The sequence below is a fragment of the Bos grunniens genome, chromosome 6 (assembly GCF_055505025.1).
Source record: "Bos grunniens cultivar Pamir isolate PY7600 chromosome 6, Bosgru_T2T1.0, whole genome shotgun sequence".
In the NCBI taxonomy this organism is placed as follows: domain Eukaryota; kingdom Metazoa; phylum Chordata; class Mammalia; order Artiodactyla; family Bovidae; genus Bos; species Bos grunniens.
Window position 1 is genome coordinate 31,496,782 of NC_141170.1, and position 17,584 is coordinate 31,514,365.

The 17,584-nt window shown below is 39.5% G+C and overlaps 1 protein-coding gene and 1 non-coding gene across 28 annotated transcripts in view; one reads left to right on the forward strand and one right to left on the reverse strand.

Annotated features, from left to right (window-relative positions):
* Nucleotides 1–729: 729 nt before the first annotated feature.
* RUFY3 (RUN and FYVE domain containing 3) overlaps nt 730–17,584 on the reverse strand; it is a 92,774-nt gene continuing 75,919 nt past the window's right edge. For 4 of the 27 annotated variants that reach the window (XM_086405465.1, XM_086405483.1, XM_086405471.1 and 1 more), the window contains 8 exons: nt 15,914–16,081; nt 15,115–15,212; nt 10,668–10,787; nt 8,836–8,938; nt 7,688–7,752; nt 4,947–4,974; nt 4,113–4,184; nt 730–2,157 (listed from right to left, as the gene is read on the reverse strand). In XM_086405465.1, coding sequence (XP_086261591.1) covers nt 2,014–2,157; nt 4,113–4,184; nt 4,947–4,974; nt 7,688–7,752; nt 8,836–8,938; nt 10,668–10,787; nt 15,115–15,212; nt 15,914–16,081 — 798 coding nt within the window. In that variant the 3' untranslated portion in view covers nt 730–2,013. Of the gene's footprint in view, nt 2,158–4,112; nt 4,185–4,904; nt 4,975–7,672; nt 7,753–8,835; nt 8,939–10,667; nt 10,788–11,019; nt 13,298–15,114; nt 15,213–15,913; nt 16,082–17,584 lie in introns of those variants that run through there. The other 23 variants (XR_015165335.1, XR_015165340.1, XR_015165338.1 and 20 more) reach the window with 10 other exon arrangements.
* On the forward strand, nt 15,581–15,652 carry TRNAY-GUA (transfer RNA tyrosine (anticodon GUA)). Its single transcript has one exon. It is a non-coding gene; the product is annotated as a tRNA-Tyr (tRNA).

Genomic DNA, 17,584 nt, shown 5'->3' on the forward strand with positions numbered 1-17,584 from the left:
AATGATTATGACAATCTTAAGCTGTATAATGAACCCTTGATCAATTTTACATTCTAAAAACTCTGCACAGTGATGTTAATTGTATCACTCTTTAAAAATGTATTTATATGTCTCTGGTCAGTAACATTTGGGTAACAAAAGACGTATTAATACATCTGGTCAATAATGTAAGTTTTCCAATTCATGAACATGAGGTGTCTTTCCGTGTACTGGTATCTTCTTTTGGCAGTGCTTTAGTTTTCAGGATACAAGTCGTTTGCTTCTATGGTTAAGTGTATTCCTAATATGTTATTCTTGGTGATGCTATTGTAAACAGTGGAAACTGTATTGTAAACAGTGGAAACAATTTTTAAGGAAGAAAGGCCTATCGTTAAGTCAAGGTATTCATGACTTGGTCCCCTTGCTTCGTGGGCATATGCACTAATAACAAATCTCTGGAGCTTTGGTCTTAAAAAAATAACCGAAACACTAAACAGCTTATGTCATTTCCAGAACAAATCTCAAGTGGCTAGTTATTTATTTCTTCTTACATGCCATGTACAGAGTGGCCTCTTCAATTTACTTCAAAACTAATTATAAAATAACTTTTGCTAATTTAGGATAATCCTCCCCCCCATTTTCTGTAGAACCTAGAACAGTGCTGACACATATATGTAGTCAAAAATAAGGAAGATGGAGAATCACAAGCAATAGATATTATTTAAAGAGAAAAAATGACAACAAACGATGTTGGAATTAACTAATTTTATTTCTCCCTAGGACTCTTAAAATTCAGATCCACCATGTAACAGGTCAGACTTCTGGAATAACAACTTTCCTGGGCTGTCACTCTTTTTAGGAGACAGAATTTATCAAATATCATAGTTCCAGGATGTTTCCACCCCATAACTCTAAACCAGTTAACAGAATCTTCTTAGGTCTTAATTGGAATCAAACAATCTATGTACATGCAACATAATCAAAGGAGCATAGACCATTTCCTGCCTTCCCCTGCTGAATGCACATCTCTTTTTTTTTCCCCAAAGGGTTTGTTGCTAAGAACTGTTTTGAGTATATTTTCCAAAAAACCTGTCTACCAGTTCTGAATCTTGGCTTGGAATAAGGAATCCCTTATTCACAAAAGAATTTAACAAATATTCTCAGCCATGGACAAATTAAATTTCTTCACTCTACACCTGACATGGCTTTGCTTTAGTACTTCCTGTTTGCAAAAGTCAAACCCTATCTTTAAAACCCCTTATAATTTCCATGACCCAGAGAGGAGGGAGACTGGGGAAGAGCTGGCTTGCTGCATAGCAGATTCTGAAAAGGGCAGGTATTTACTTTTGAAGTCAGTAAGTGGAAAAACGGCAAACATTCTTCCTCCTTATTCTGATAGTGAAAACGTGTAGGCCAGAACTAGAAAATTCTGGTCCTAAAACTAGAATACATTATAATATTAAGTACATTCAAAATTTATATTACTCTTTAATTTCTTTTCCCTGAGTTTGGGTTCACAGTTTGGTAGAGATCCTTTAAAGAAGAGGTAGGTGGGAGGGGTAAAGAGGAAATAATGTTTGTCTAGCAGCACCTGAGAGAACATGTAACCTCTATCATTTCAATCTCGGTTAACAATGATCTTTCCCTCTTGAATCTCCAAATATAATAAAGGGATGATCATTTTCCTTTTTATTCTTATTCACTAAGGACCCTCTCTCCTTTAACATGCAGCTCAGTATTAATATCACTATTCATAAAAATGAATAGCCCTTCCAAAGACAAGCTATCAGATCAATGCTTCAAAGTGAGGTTGTTTAGATTTAGCAGAGAGAGGCTCAAATGAGTAACTTTTATTCATACAGTTATTAGAGAAAACACGCAAAATTTCCAGCACTGTTAACCACTGCCTTTTCTTCCTGGACCTGGTTTATTTAAAGCATTCCTATCAACTCGAGTTGATTCTAAAGTCTGCTCTAGGGGATTCTGACATCTAACGTGGGTGGATACATTCTGGTCCAGATCTTGGCCTCCATCTTACGATGGACTGGTAGAATATTGTTTCATCAGATGCTCGTGGCAGGGATTGCAAACTCGCTCAGGCTTGATACTTGAAGGAAGAGGCAGTTCGTTTGTTGAACAGATGTTACAGAAGGTTCCTCTGCAGTTCCTACATACATTCTACAAAGAGAAAGCGAGGTCAGGTGGGTAACAGAAGAGCAGGGCATAAGTATGCATGGGATGCAGGAGGCCAAATATGACGGATGCTTAATGTCCAATAAAATACTGGCTGAATATGTGCTGTATGCCACACAGTATCGGACCAAACAACCTGTCTACAAAGTGCACAGTCTAGTTCTTAGATCTAAATGAAGACAAGCATTTCCACAGAGGTCACATGAACAGATAATACACAGATTATTTATCTTCACAGAATATATACTTCCATTTATATTCACTTTTAGGTGGGCTAGTTCTAAAATTAGTTTGCTGTTACCTAAGCATACTCCAAATAAGGCAAGCGGTGACCTAGCTGTGGGTTTGGTAACCAGCAAAACACTTAGAAACTTTGCTGAGCATGAACTAAAAGCATAATTTCTAATACATGATGTGCTTAATGTTTTCCTGTGATGTTCTGTGAGCACATCTTTTGGGATATCAGTGCAGGCACAGCTGCCTGCCTCCTTTCTATTTGGGAAATTAATCTATTAAGCAAAGGCTTCCCTGATGGCTCAGCGGGTAAAGAATCTGCTTGCAGCACAAGAGACACAAGGGATGCGGGTTCAATCCCTGGGTTGGGAATATCCCCTAGCGGAGGAAAATGGCAACCCACTTAAGTAAAATTCCCTGGACAGAGGAGCCTGGTGGGCTACAGTCCAAAGGGTCGGAGGTGACTGAGTGACTAAGCATTTGGAGTCTTTAGTAGCCAAACTGGGGGACAGCATGTGGGTCATTAAGGCCGTGTTGCAGAGAGTGACAGGACAGTGCACACACAGCTCCAAGGTGCCCTGTATAAAGGCTGTGAAGAATAATTTTCCCCATAAATAATGCTCTTTTCTGCCTAAACAATTCATTTTTCTGAGGGTGCAGTGGAGTAGGGGGGAATCAATCTTATTTGAAAGCCTGGGAGGAATGTTTCCTCTGACATATTGCAGTTACTTTGCAGGTCTTAGACAAGAAAAGCCAGAATTAGATTAGCAGCCTCTTCTGTTCTGGAACACATTTCTCTAACTACAACTTCCAATTCTATAAAGGCAGTCCATCTTTATCTGTTTCTGCTAATTTAAGACTAGGTCATACTACAATTTTGCTTGTTAAAATTTTAGCACGATCACAGACACTGGCAATTGGGTTGTAATGTAGAATTTGGGCATGTTTCCATCTCCTCTATGCACTTGTTCCTGACACTCATTTGTCTGTAACATTTCTTGAGCATCTGCTATGAACTGGGCACATATTAGATACTGGGGGATCCTACTGTGAGCAAGGCACAGATGTGGCCGTCAAAGATGCTTACTCTTCCTTGCGTGCTCCCTTCACCCAGCTGACTCTAGAATGACAAGCTGGGAAGGTGCTCAGACAGAGACCCTTGAGGATCCAAAGGGAAAACAAGTGGTTTGGTGGAAAGAGAGCTTGTTTTCCTTTCAGAGGGTGTTTCCCCAACTAGTTCAAAGGATTCCCTTCCCTAACCTGTCTTCTCTGTTCTAAACAGGATGGAGTACTGGAAGGAGTGTAGACTTTGCAGCCAAAGTCAGGCTGCATCTGAGCTTTCAGTAACTGGGAATTGCAGGTGACACCTCTGAGCCCAAGGCTCTTCATAAAATGATGGCACAAAGGACATAAGCTTAATGAGACCAGGACTTCATGTACACTTTGTTCATTATCCTTTTGTAATGAACAAATTTATACATTCGCTTATTTTAAATTATGTAGTAAATTCTGTATTTAATATTTGAATGGGGATTTACTGATATGACTTAATAGGACTGAAAATAATAGGTACACACTCACTGCTGTTCCTTTTGCTTCCCACCCCCCACTCTGCACTCTACATGGCAAAGTCCCTGTCATCAGAAGCAGCTAGTCATGCAGTGGGCGTCCCTACGAAGAACTTGTTTGTTTCTCATCACCGTTACCTTTGTTAGGCTGCAGTCTTCCTGGCATAGCTGACAATACTTCGGTGGCTTTTCGGAGGGCAACAGCTGATCCTAAACCACACAGTGAGCCAGTCAGTCTCCCTTAGCCCCAGAAATATATTTTCAGAATATGCATTTTTAGTTACAAAATTATATAATCACACTGCAGACTATTGGAAACTAGAAAAACAAGTTATATATATATATATAGTCTTACCACCTTAATACAACTCTGATAATATCATTATCCTTGTTGACCCTCTTAATTTTTATAATAGAGTAACAGGCAATTTTACTGATAGAAATTCATGTATATAAATGTAAAAATCTCCATCCCTTTTATATTATTCTGTCATGAGGAATGGAAGGGAGTAGGCTTCAGTATACCTAGTAAATAAAAGACCATGGTAACTCAGACATAGAAGCATTTATCATCTTTCTCATGGAGTTACCACTATATTTTGTAATGTATTTCTTAACCGTTGATGTTTGCTTATTTCCAAGTGATCAAGAGGTACTTTTTCTCTTCCTTTTATTTAAGGGAAAGCTAAGGGCAAGGGAGGTCTGGTGAGCTCTCTGAGGTCTCACAGTAAGTCAAAGAGAATCTCAAATAGGAAGTGAGCACTGCTGTTTTACTTAGTAAATTGCTCAAAACTGTCCTACTTGCTGTGAGAGTGTTGGGGAAATGCATGTTTAGGATATTAAAAGGATGGGGCACAGAGACTTGTATGCATTCACCTACCTCCCTTGCTGCCCTGTTTACAACTAGGCAGGGCCCAGCCAACTACCTACCTAATTTTTTACAAGATGTTTTAGGACAGGAGACTCAGTTACCTGTTGATCCACAGGGTGAGACTGCAGCCTATAACAGGAAAGTAAAAACAGTAACTAACAGCGGCTTATATCTCCTTTATCATTTTCAAAGCATGGAGAAAGCAATACCATGGTTCTTCTATGTTGCTGGGACCAAAGTAATTATTAATGTTGACCTCCAAGGAGAGGAAATTTTGGTTGTTAAATCTATTACTAGGATAAGATCCTATATTAGTCTAGGTTCCTGTTTAAAAATAGATGAGAGTTATATTTTGTTTTCTTCCTACTATCAAGAAAATAGTCTTCGTGTCTCCCAACCTACAAAGCCCCAGTGGCTGAGGCCATGCATTTTAATAGCTTTTTTTCCTATCTAGTATTATGGAAACCTGCTGATTCTCATATGTCATGTATTAGTCCCTTCTCCCAAGTTATCCATTTAGATTGAACTATTTCTTCATGAGACCAGCTGAGCTAACCCCAATTTTCCCAACTTGGAACAGAACTTATACAAGAGAAGCAAAGCCCACATTAAATTCTGGGGGAAATGGACCACAGATCTATAATGATTCCAATTCTCTTCAGTTGAATGGCAGTGTGACCATTAATATGACCAGCTTGGCAGCTGTTCCTTGGACCACAATCCAAGGCAACTTTGGGTATGTTTTAGGATGGCAGTTCTCGCCAGGCGAGGCCCTGGAAGCAGCTTTTATTTAGTGCAGAGGAAGACAAAGGAAGACATGATAAAGAGAGGCAACTTGGGTCTCTGTGTGCCTCATTTTTCTCACCTGTAAAGTAGGAGTAGATGATTAAGCTTTTTTAAGGAGAAGTAAATTTGTAACGCCCCACTCCAGTACTCCTGCCTGGAAAATCCCATGGACGGAGGAGCCTGGTGGGCTGCAGTCCATGGGGTCGCTACGAGTCGGATATGACCGAGCGACTTCACTTTCACTTTTCACTTTCCTGCACTGGAGAAGGAAATGGCAACCCACTCCAGTGTTCTTGCCTGGAGAATCCCAGGGACGGGGGAGCCTGGTGGGCTGCCGTCTCTGGGGTCACACAGAGTCGGACACAGCTGAAGTGACTTAGCAGTAGCAAATTTGTAAGGAGACAATGAACGTGACGCATTTTTTAAGCTGCAGAGTACAATACATATATAAGGTAGTATACTCATGCCTCCTGGTTTTCAGGTTCCACATCTGTGGTTAGTTAAATCCCAGAGGCACAATCCACAGATACAGCGCATTATGTTCATTGTACCAGGCCATTTTTTGTAAGAGACTTGAGCATCCATGGATTTTGATATCTGAAGGGGCTCCTGGAACCCTGGATGCCAAGGGATAGTCATTGTATTATTTCTAGGGCCTAAAATCAGAACCTGACATGTAAGACACTCCTGAAAGTAAATGACTTGATTTTTGTCTGGCATGAGCTGACTCTGAAAGGCCCTTTTAAGCCTTGGTTAATTTTATGGTCTAATTCCTTCCCACAGCCCATGATGGTCTGTAGGAAGATTAGCTCTAATCTTAAGGAGTTTAAGGCTGGTCCTGGATCAGACCATGTTCTCTTGGGAGTAAAACTTAAAGGTACTGGAATCACTCTGGCCTTGGAGGCAAGGAAGGACTGTTTAGGCTAAGCACCTCCAAAATCATCCCGCTGTTGGACTGTGTGATTTATCTTCTCCAGCAGCTAGTTTTGCTCCAGATGACATATTATCTCATTCTTAGGGCATCAAAGATTGGACAGATTCAGCTGCCAAAAATATATACTATATAGGTCTCTCAAAACTCCTCTGTGGTATCTTTCCTTGATACTAATCTTTTGTTATTGTTGTCATTATGATTGACTTTAATTTTTCGTGCAGTGTTAGGTTCACAGCAGAGCTGAGCAGAAAGGACACAGATTGCTTATATATTCTGCTGGACCTCCCACCCTCCCCCAATATCAACATTCCACACCAGAATGGTACCCGATGCGAACAGTTACTGAACCTAAACTGACACGCTGTGAGTCATGGTTTACCTTAGGCTTCTCCCTTGGTGGTGTACATTCTATGGGTTTGGACAAATATATGACGACATGTATCCATCATTACAGTGTCATAGAGTATTTTCACTGGCCTATAAAATCCTTTGTGCTCTACCAATTCATCTATCCATATCTCCTAATCCCTAGTAATCATTATCTCCATGGTTTTGCCTTTTCCAGAAGGTCATGTAGTTGGATGTAATTTGTTAAAAGTCAACTTCCTGGAAGGGATCCCATGTTCTTCAGTGAGCAAATGAGATGAAGAGTTAAGAAAAATAAACTATTTTTCTCTTTAAGAGAAAAACATAAGGGAAATAAGGGAATGTATTTGAAACATAGCCTCCATTCACTTAGCACACAGGTGGAAGCAGGTCATGCTCAAGTGCATTAAGAACCCAGGAAATGCTATGATTTGTCTTTCATTCACTTGTCCTACTGATCCAGTAGAGATCAGATTAGAGCTAATCTTTTAAGTGATAGTTTGGGGATTAACCAGGAAAGAATCAGAAGACAGACAGCCTGATCACCTTTATTTCTTCTGAAACTGACTAAATGGGTTTGGTTCAATATGTGTTATCTGGTTTATTCCTTATTCACTCTCCCTTTAAAATGTCTTTCTGGAATATTAATATTACAAGTCAGTGTCTGATCTGAGTCACTGCCAATGTCTAACAAAAGCTCCCTCTGTCCCACCACCCCAAAAGAGCTTTATATCTTAGTACTTTATTAGTAAACACCTGTGGCTTTCTTCCAGGGGCTTGTTTAGTTTAACATTTTCCTCTTGGATTTTGTGCTTCCCATCCTGCCAAAAGAAAACAGCCCAGTTTGTTAATTGTTCAGATTGCCAAACAAGCTTAACCATGCAGACATTTTCTTCTGTATTGTCCTAGCTTGGTATGAAGCTAAGCAGCTTTTTTTTTTTTTTTAAAGGTTAGGGGAGGAATTTAACTTTCAAGATATTTGCCTTTATTCTTTGTTCCGAGTAGTTTCTTAACAAATTATTTGGATAAGACTTGCAACAAATGATTTTCAGAGTAGATAGTTTTTTAATTCTTGAGACTGAAATGAATTCAGAATATATCCTATTTACTTACAAAATGGGCTCAAGGTATCAGTTACTTCTTAGGACAAAACCCTGTTTCCTGGGTCCCAGGGATAATCCAATTTTGGCTCTCTCACCACTATAGGTGCTAGAGGTCTCTTTCCTAACACTGTTCTCTAGAAGCTTCTACTCCTGCTCTTTAAACCACTCTGTGTTATTTCCCATTTCCCAAGCCTAGTTCCCTCTTTTTCTAAATTTCCCAAGAGAAGCACCTTGAGTATGCTAAACTTGAAATCTTCATGACTTGGAAAACGGTGTACAGAAGCAAATCAACATTTAAGACAATTCTGTTAAAGGGGAATTCAGGATTAGGGAGGGATGGTGATACCATATTATTAAAAATATTAGCTACTAAAATAATCTTAACAAATTGAAAGGATTAAGATGGTCACTGTAGGACAGAGAAGTAAAGGTCAGGGAAGCCTGGTGCTGCAGTCCATGTGGTCACAAAGCGTCAGATATGACTTAGTGACTGAACAACAACGAAAAGATGGTCACTGGAAATTATGGTTATCAATCTCCTTTTCCAAATGAATTCAAGTTAGAGTGTCCTGGAGGCAGACTTAGAATCAAGCTTCCATGTGTCTACCCCAGCGCCTGCCTACCACCTAGGTACTCAAGGCCATAGTAATGAAATGTGTTCCATAAGAGAAAATAGCCTGGTCCATCAAGGTAACCTCTAAAAATTGGTCCTCCGTCCATGGGATTTTCCAGGCAAGAGTACTGGAGTGGGGTGTCATTGCCTTCTCCAAAGTAAAGGAACAAGGGAATAACAAACATTACCATTTTGGGTTCTTCTGGCTTCTGGGATCCCTTTCCTGGGATGCTCCTGCTGTTTTGTAACCTTCTTTCTCTTTCCTGTTTTAGCTCTAACTCAAGATGATTCCTGGGATGGGTGGGAGAAAAAAATGATGAAAATTTGGATTTCTGTACTGTTTTCTAAAGAATGCCAAACCCTTTTCTTAGAATTCAGTAATTAAATTTTAATACTTGATTAACAGCATCACTGATTCAATGGACATGAACTTGGGCAAATCCCAGGAGACAGTGAGGTACAGGGAGGCCTGGCATGCTGCACTCCATGGGGTGGCAAAGAGTCAGACACGACTTAGCACTTAGCAACTGAACAACAACAATAGAAACAACCGTGTATATATGGACAACCAGGTTTTAAAGTGCACGTGTGCAAAGTTGCTTTAGTCGTGTCCAACTCCGTGACCCTGTGGACCGTAGCCCACCAGGCTCATCTGTCCATGGGATTCTCCAGGCAAGAATACTGGAGTGGGTTGCCATGGCCTCCTCCAGGAGATCTTCCCAATCGAGAGGATTGAACCGGCGTCTCTTCAGGTCTCCTGCATTGGCAGGTGGGTTCTTTACCACTAGTGCCACCTAGTGGTACTATGGTATGTCCACACTATGGACAACCAGGTTTTACAGTAAAATACAACACAATAAAACTAGTAGCACTAGAATACATTCGACGTATTTAAGCTTCCTGGGATGATTAAGAATGTACTTTAGGATCTCCCAGTGTCTGCGGGCACTACTCTGAGTATTGACAATTAACACTAACTCTTAATGAATAGTTATGGTCAACTGAATGCTGGTAGGATTCACTATAACTGAAGGATAGTATTCCTAAAATTTCAAGATACCCTATGAAAGCACTGACACTGTAAGTCCCATCACATTTTAATTAGCTATCTCTTTACAGTTATGCAGTCAATCCCCAGTTACACCCTCAACCACCAGTGTCCTTAGTAGCTGTGTACTTGTATATCCAACAACAAACTTATATTTGTTTGAAAGCAGTGCCTCTGGCACACAGTTGAGTCTCATTTGAGAGATGGTATGGAAGAATGGGCTTCCCAGGTGGTGCTAGTGGTAAAGAACCCACCTGCTAATGCAGGAGATGTAAAGAGACATAGGTTTGATCCCTGGGTCAGGAAGATTCCCTGGAGAAGGGTATGGCAAATCACTCCAGTATTCTTGCCTGGAGAATCCCATGGACAAAGGAGCCTGACATGCTACGGTCCATAGGGTCACAAAGAGTCAGACATAACTGAAGTGACTTAGCACCCACACACGATATGCTGACTTAGCATGCACGTGCGTGGAAGAATGGTTAAGGGCTTGGAGTCAGAGAAATAGGCTTTTTGAATGTGGCTACACATTAGCTACGTGAATTTGGACAATTTAACCCCTCTAAGTTTCCATTTCATCTGAAAGTAGGGGTGATGAGATCACAAACAGGGTTGAAGGGAAGATGTTAGGAGAAACTGCATATGAAGTGCTTAGTAAAGTATCCTGCACACAGTAAGAATTCAGGAAATCCTGTTATTATTAGTGTGGTGTTGGCCATTACAGTCTTTTACTCCATCCTATTTATCTGGGACCTTGGGTTCTAATTTCCTGTTTCTTTGGTAGCAAAAGATGCTGACAAGATTTGGGGAATGCTGGTGTACGTGAAGCTTTCTGGATTCTAGTTCTGGAGAAAGGACTTGGCAGAGACAGAATGGAAATGGCTGGAGCAGGAGACTCCCCCCTACCCCCTGGCTGTCTAGCATCAGTACTTCCCACGACCACCCTGGCCACCAAAGCTGCGCTTTCTTCACCGCTGCCTGGTGAGCGCCTCCACTTCCAGCTGCAGACTGTTGATCTTGTCTCCAAAGTCCTGCTTGAAGAGCCGGTTGTCCAGTTCAGCAGACTGGCGGCCTCGCTCAGCCTGGCGCAATCTGGATGTGAGCCATATGAACGTGTGATAAAAAACAAAAGCCATGGCGGGGAGGAAGACCAAGTTCACAGCACAAAATAAAACAACCCAAGGAAGAAGGCATGGGGATACACAGAGAGGAAAATAAACTCTGCAGGACATGGGAAGAAATTATGGGGGGAAAAAAGATGGAGGAGGAACAAATCCTTTAACCAAAAAAAGCAAGATGAAGGTGAACCAGGCAGAGGAAAAGCTGATTTTCCATTTTTTTTTTTTATTCTAGTACTACAGTTTACAGCCATTAGATGATAAACAATAAAACATCACTTTTTAGAAAATCCATACCAAAGCCAACTTCAAGTACACAGTAATTAAAGTTAAATCCACTTTTTTTGTTTGTTTTTATTTCCTAATAGGTTTGGTACTTTATATTTCTGTTTTACACTCATAACTGGAACTTGCAAATGGGCAACTACCTTCTTATGACACGGAATTAGAACATCTTCCTTGTCCCTTTCCTTAACCACAAATATATTAAATCACTGGACACTATACATCAACCTTTACCCAGGCTTCGGGTTTTGACATAATGAAAAGCCTTTGTCAGAGTCTGGACATCTTATTCCTTTTCCATATCTACCACATAGTGTGTGACTAAGTGGACAAGCGTTTCAGCACTGGGCCTGCCTAAGATTCCTGACCATATTCTCTGGAAGATTCTGATGAATGTTTTCTCCCATATATCCTATAACTTTGCACCTATAAAAAGTATGTTCTAAGGTGAAGTATCTGGGGCTCTCTCTAATAGAATTTGGAAGCATGCTATGTGTAGTCTTTAAAATGTTTTATTTTGGTGTTTGAGCACTCCTTCCAAATACTCATAGAAAAGGCAACTCATCACCATAAAAGGGTGATGAAGATAAGAGTAGATGCAAAATTATAAGAAATAAACTAAGTTCAAAAGCACAGGAGCTTCCATGAGGTTGGCCATAGGCTCTTTGACTTGACTTTGGCTCAAGTCTGCAAGGACCTATAAAAACACACCTATAAAAATCTATCTTACCCTCTTAATCCTGGTTTTTCTAAGGTGATAAAGAATTTCAACAGCTGGAAGCAAAGGGGTTATCTTTGTCCCCACTTAAGCAGCTGAAATGCTGCAAATCCCATCAGAATGAGACAAAAGAGAAAAACAAAAATTTTGCCAAGCCTTTTTTGAAGTAATAAAGGCTTATGTAATGCCTGTCCCCCCAAATCAAGTCATTATAAAAATCAAAGTATTTATAGGATTATTACAATGTAAAGTCTAGGAAGGATTAGATCTGTGGTCACTTAGAAAAAGAAGCCTTGCTAATTACTGTTTATGAATACCTACTGGGAATCTTTATTTTTAGACTAAATAATAACAAATATAAGTTTATTTAAATTTGTCTGTTTCCTACTCTGAAATGGTTTTCTAATAGATTGTTATTTTTCTGAAAACTTAAGCAAATTCCTTTCTGAACAAAAAGTAATAGAAACTCTTAAGTAGAGGTTGTCAACAAGAGACAAGAGGCAGGGAACCATTACTTGGGTCCATGCCTCGTCATCTTTACTTCAAAAGGAAAAGCAGAATAGATTTGAAAAGTGTGTAGCCTATTTTTTTATATAGGAGAGGAGTGTCTGTATTAAAATTGCTTTCTCTGAGCTACCTAAATAGGAAGTGGAACTGCAGGAAAATGGAAGAGGTAGAAGATGACAAATATTAGGAGGGTCTTCCCAAGCTTCCATATTATTATGTTATCATAAGTTACCTAATCACTAAATTTATCTCTATGACTTTAAAGAACTGGAAGGATGCTGTTTTTTACCCCCTGAAGTCACTAAGGCAAAAAAGTTGCAAGCAATCTTGGTTATGGAGAAGAGGACTGTAGTGAAATACTAAGTACTTATCCTTGGCTTGGGGATTAAACCTAGATAACCAAAGTGAAAAGGGGTCATGGCCTACGAGATACAGAACTACTTTAGGAGAGTCCAAAACCGTGTGGTCGTCACCTCTAGTTCATTACATCGCAACGGCAGAACAGGCTCACTGACACAGACATTGTACCTAGAAACTCGTATTATGGGGGACTGGGTTGTAAAGGCATCAATCATGTATGTACAGAGCTTCCATTCCCTAGGATTTTTTTTTTTTAAAGGGGTGTTTATATATTGGTCAACTCAGAAGTAATTTCTCAAAGTTTATTTGGTAATTAATTAAGAACTTATACTAAATTTGCTACCTCTGGGGAGAAAATAAAGAAGAAGGAAAAAACACAGCCTATATATCAAACTGTTTTTCTTAAAGTCCAGCAAATTCAAAGTCAATTTTTGGTGACATTTTATATAGAATCAGAGCATAAATGCAATTGCTTTCAGATTTCTTCCTTTTACAATTAAGTTGTGATATCCAACTTGTGAGGTGACCAGCTGTAAAATGCCTAATGATGTTTTGGGATCAGTTTATTTGCTGCACTGTTTAAGGTCTTTGCCTGTTTCACCAAATCCTTTTCACTATGTTAATACAAATAAAAATAAAAATGGAGTGAAAGGGGAATGAGAAAATGAATAAATAGGAAAGACAAAAATAGCAAGAGAATAAGTCAGCTTAATACCTGAAGAGATAAGTCATTATTTCAGTTCTGTCTGCTTTAAATACCAAAACAAAAATCCACTGAAAAATCATCTGACACATTTCAAAAACACAATTTACGAACACTAATATTGATTTGTTAAATCATAAACATACAACTTTTATGAACAAGACAACTTTTGAGATAGACTGATAACTTTTTCATTTACAATCAGCCAAGCCAGAGGTTTCAAGCTTATTTATTAATTAACAATTAACTTCTGAGTCAACAATAATATGCAGTGCTGTTCAGGACCTACCCTGGTCAAGAACCACTCGAATAAAAGAAATCATCCATTCACCTATTCATTTACATGTCTATTCAATGAATGCTTTGGACACATGGCACTGTGATAGATCCAACAAGGGAACCTAAAGGGTACAGTTAACTAGCTTCAAGGAACTCACATTCTCATCAGAAGATAAGATACCTATATAAAGGTTTATAAGGTAAGACAGGAAGTGAGAAGTGCTATGAGCAGTATGGCTAGGTATAGATACAAGGCTATAGGAATTCCAACGAGGACAAACTGGGAAGAAGTATCAGAGGAAGCTTTGGATAAGTGGCATTTTAGCCTGAACATAAAAGATGTATCTGAAGAACAAGGGAGTGAAAAGAGGAAGGACATTTCTATTTGATGAAACTATTAGAAAACACAGTCAATTCTAAAGGAAATCAACCCTGAATATTCATTGAAAGGACTGATGCTGAAGCTGAAGTTCCAATACTTTGGCCACCTGATGTGAAGAGCCAACGTTGGCTCTTCCAATGAAAAGACCCTGATGCTGGGAAAGATTGAGGGCAGGAGGAGAAGGGGATGACAGAGGGTGAGATGGTTGGATGGCATCCCTGACTCAAAGGACATGAGTTTGGGTGGACTCCAGGAGATAGTGAAGGACAGGGAAGCCTGGCATGCTGCAGTCCACGGGGTTTCCAAGAGTTGGACACAACTTAATGACTGAACAATAACAATTAGGAAAGACACGGATGGGGAATATGGGAAGTGTGTCCAGGGGCCAGTTAGTAGTGTAGTTTTGCTCAAGTGCAAGAAGGGTGATCAGTGGGTGTTACAGGTAGCAAAGTTTTCATGACCAGGGGTACTGTGGCTCATTTAATCTTGAAGCCTTAGCCATTTCTCCTGGCAGCTGAGTCACTAGCAAGAATGTGGTGATTTCAGACAGAAAGACAGAAGAATAGCATAGGAAGAAGATGTACTTTGGGCAGACTGAGTTGTAGGCACTAGGGGGAAATAGCTGGTCAGGGGATGAAAATATAGAAGGAAGACAGAACTGGAGATCAACAGATCTAAGCACTGTGGGCAGGAGGTGACAGCGGAAGCTGCGGAACTGTTGAGGAGAAAGCAGAGAGAATAGGGAGATGAAAAAGGAGGGAAAGAGGTTCACAGTACCCCTCGATCACCTAGCACTAAAGTCTTCAAAGACTTCAGTAATAAACAGTAACAGAATCACACACAGATTTAAAAGTCCTTTCATCCTTGTACGTATCCCTCCTCTAACACATGACACTGAAATGGTTTTTAGTCACATCTTAAAAAACAACATTTAATTGGCTTTCTTTCTATGAACATGCCTGGTGATAAGCTGGGCGATTTCCACATACTCTCTGTCAAATCCACAGCACGTTCTCCTCACTTCCAGGACTGAATGCCCTGTTTCACTAGAGAAACAGCAATTTTACCTTTGTTCCAGTTGTTTAATGGTAGCAGCCATCTGATTAGTCTTCTCTTCTAAGCGACTGTTCAGTTCACTTTTCTGTTTTACTCCCAAGTCTGAACTCTGTTACAGAAAAGAATTATGAGTAATGTTTACATTTATATAGAATGTAAAATCCTGAAAAAAGTCACACGTGCCTTAATGGGAAGTAAAGAAATAGAAATGCTTATATATTAATATTTGTCCATCAGTTAATTCCCAAACAGAGAAAAGCAGGAAGCAATATTTAATTTAATATTAGTGTTGTTATCTGCAGTTTTGTCTCAAAAATCAACATCAGAAAGTACATCAATTTATCTATATAACTCAGTTGGTAGGTCAGACTTGAGAGTAGATGTGACAATGTGAAAAGTGGCTGTGGCTTTCCAGAATAAGCATACAGGATCCTATGATGGTCTGATTCCTAAAGTGGTTTATTGGCAGCTAGGGCTTCCCTGGTGGCTTAGATGGTAAAGCATCTGCCTGTAATGCAGGAGACCCAGGTTCAGTCCCTGGGTTGGGAAGATCCCCTGGAGAAGGAAATGGCTACCCACTTCAGTATTTTTGCTTGGAGAATCCCATGGACAGAGGAGCCTGGCGGGCTACAGTCTATGGGGTCACAAACAGCTGGACATGACTGAGTGACTAACACTTTCACTTTTCAGCCTCAAAGTGACACCACTCTTTCCTCTTGTATTTAAAGTGCGATTCTAGAGAAGAAGAGGGACAGAGGGAAGCCCTGGGATTTAAGGAGCCAGTGAGCCCATTCCTTGTGCTTCTCGTACCTGCAGCTTGAAGGCAAGTTCATGCTTAAGAGCCCTGAGATCGTCCAGCTGCTGCCGCAGAGACACCAGGGCATCCTGCTTCTCACAGACGTCCTTCTCCAGCATCTTCATAGCCAATTCCATCTCCTGTCTCATGCTGATCTGGATTTCCAGTTCTTTTTCAACGTCCTGCCCCCAGAGGGAGACAAATTACTTATTCTCTCTTTACTCAACTATGTACAAACTACAAAATTCTGCAGGAAAAGGCAGGCCTAAATTCTCAGGTCTGAAGTCTGGCAAAACAGATGTAAACCATCATTGAATACAGAGACATTAATACTAAGAATAAGAATAACCAGGATAATTATAGTAATATTTACTGAAGAATTTACAAATCTGAAAAACATGGTAGGCCAAAGGTAGAGCTATCTAATATGCCTAAAATACACACATACTTGAGGCACATCATTAGATATTAAAACAAACAACTGTATCATGTCCTGTTATAAAAATACGAAGTATTACAGTAGCCAGCACAAAATTAAGCATCTGGAATTCTCTTTAGTTTGAAGGTTGTTGACATTTTCAAGATCCCAAGGGACCAAAAAGATACTTTGGGTCCTCAAGGTAACATCTCAGTTACTGGGAACTGTCAATATGGCTGAGTTTTTTCTATTTTATTTTATATTGGAGCATAGTTGATTAACAATGTGTTAGTTTCAGGTGCACAGCAAAGTGACTCAGTTATACATGTACATGGATGTATTCTTTTTCAAATTCTTTTTCCATTTTTATAGATTAAGCAGCATTTCCTGTGTTTTATAGTAGGTCCTTATTGGTTATCTATTTCAAATATAGCAGCTAACTCAAAAATAGGCTGAACACAGAGCTCTGTATTTAATCACTGATACACTGCTTTTTGTATATATGCTCTAATTGAGAAAGGAGGTCAGTATGGCTGGATGAATAAAAAGAGAAGATTTCATGAAACTGAGAGAAATGAATTCAACGTCCAATGACTATTAGAATGAAAATGCAGGTGATATACAGGTCCCTAAAAGTAAAACAGCAATTTGGACTTGACGCTAAGTGGGATCTATTTCAGTGTCCTGAAAGGGAAAGTGATGCAATACATTTATGCTCATTTACTTCTATCATCTTGAAATTTTAAAAATATTACATGAAAAAGATGCATGTATGTTTATATGAAGTTCTCAGCATAAAACAAAGTCAAATAAACCTTGGTTGCTATTATTAAAATAAATATAGTGGCTAACTGAACTTTTATATTCACTTAACACGAGGCCTGCTTTTGTTTCAACCTTACTACTGCTGTGTTATTTGGATGATCACAGATACAAAGAACTGAGGTTCTTCTGCATCCACGCTGTGCCCAGGGCACATCTAGAACCTTGCCTATTTGCTTGGTTTCTTTCTCTGTTAACAAAACATTTATCATAATGTGGTATGGCAAAGTGGAAAATTTTTTGTACCATTTTTTCATTTGCTTCTTAACTGAGGCATTCCACTGTACGTGGCGACCATGACAGAAGGCAACTCAAACCGTATTTTTAAACACTGACATACATTATTTTATGGACCTTCTTTATGGAAAGCATTTTGAGACTGAATCTACAAACATATAGAAGGAAAATGATAATTATTTCAAGGATGTTAAAATAACATTGCTAA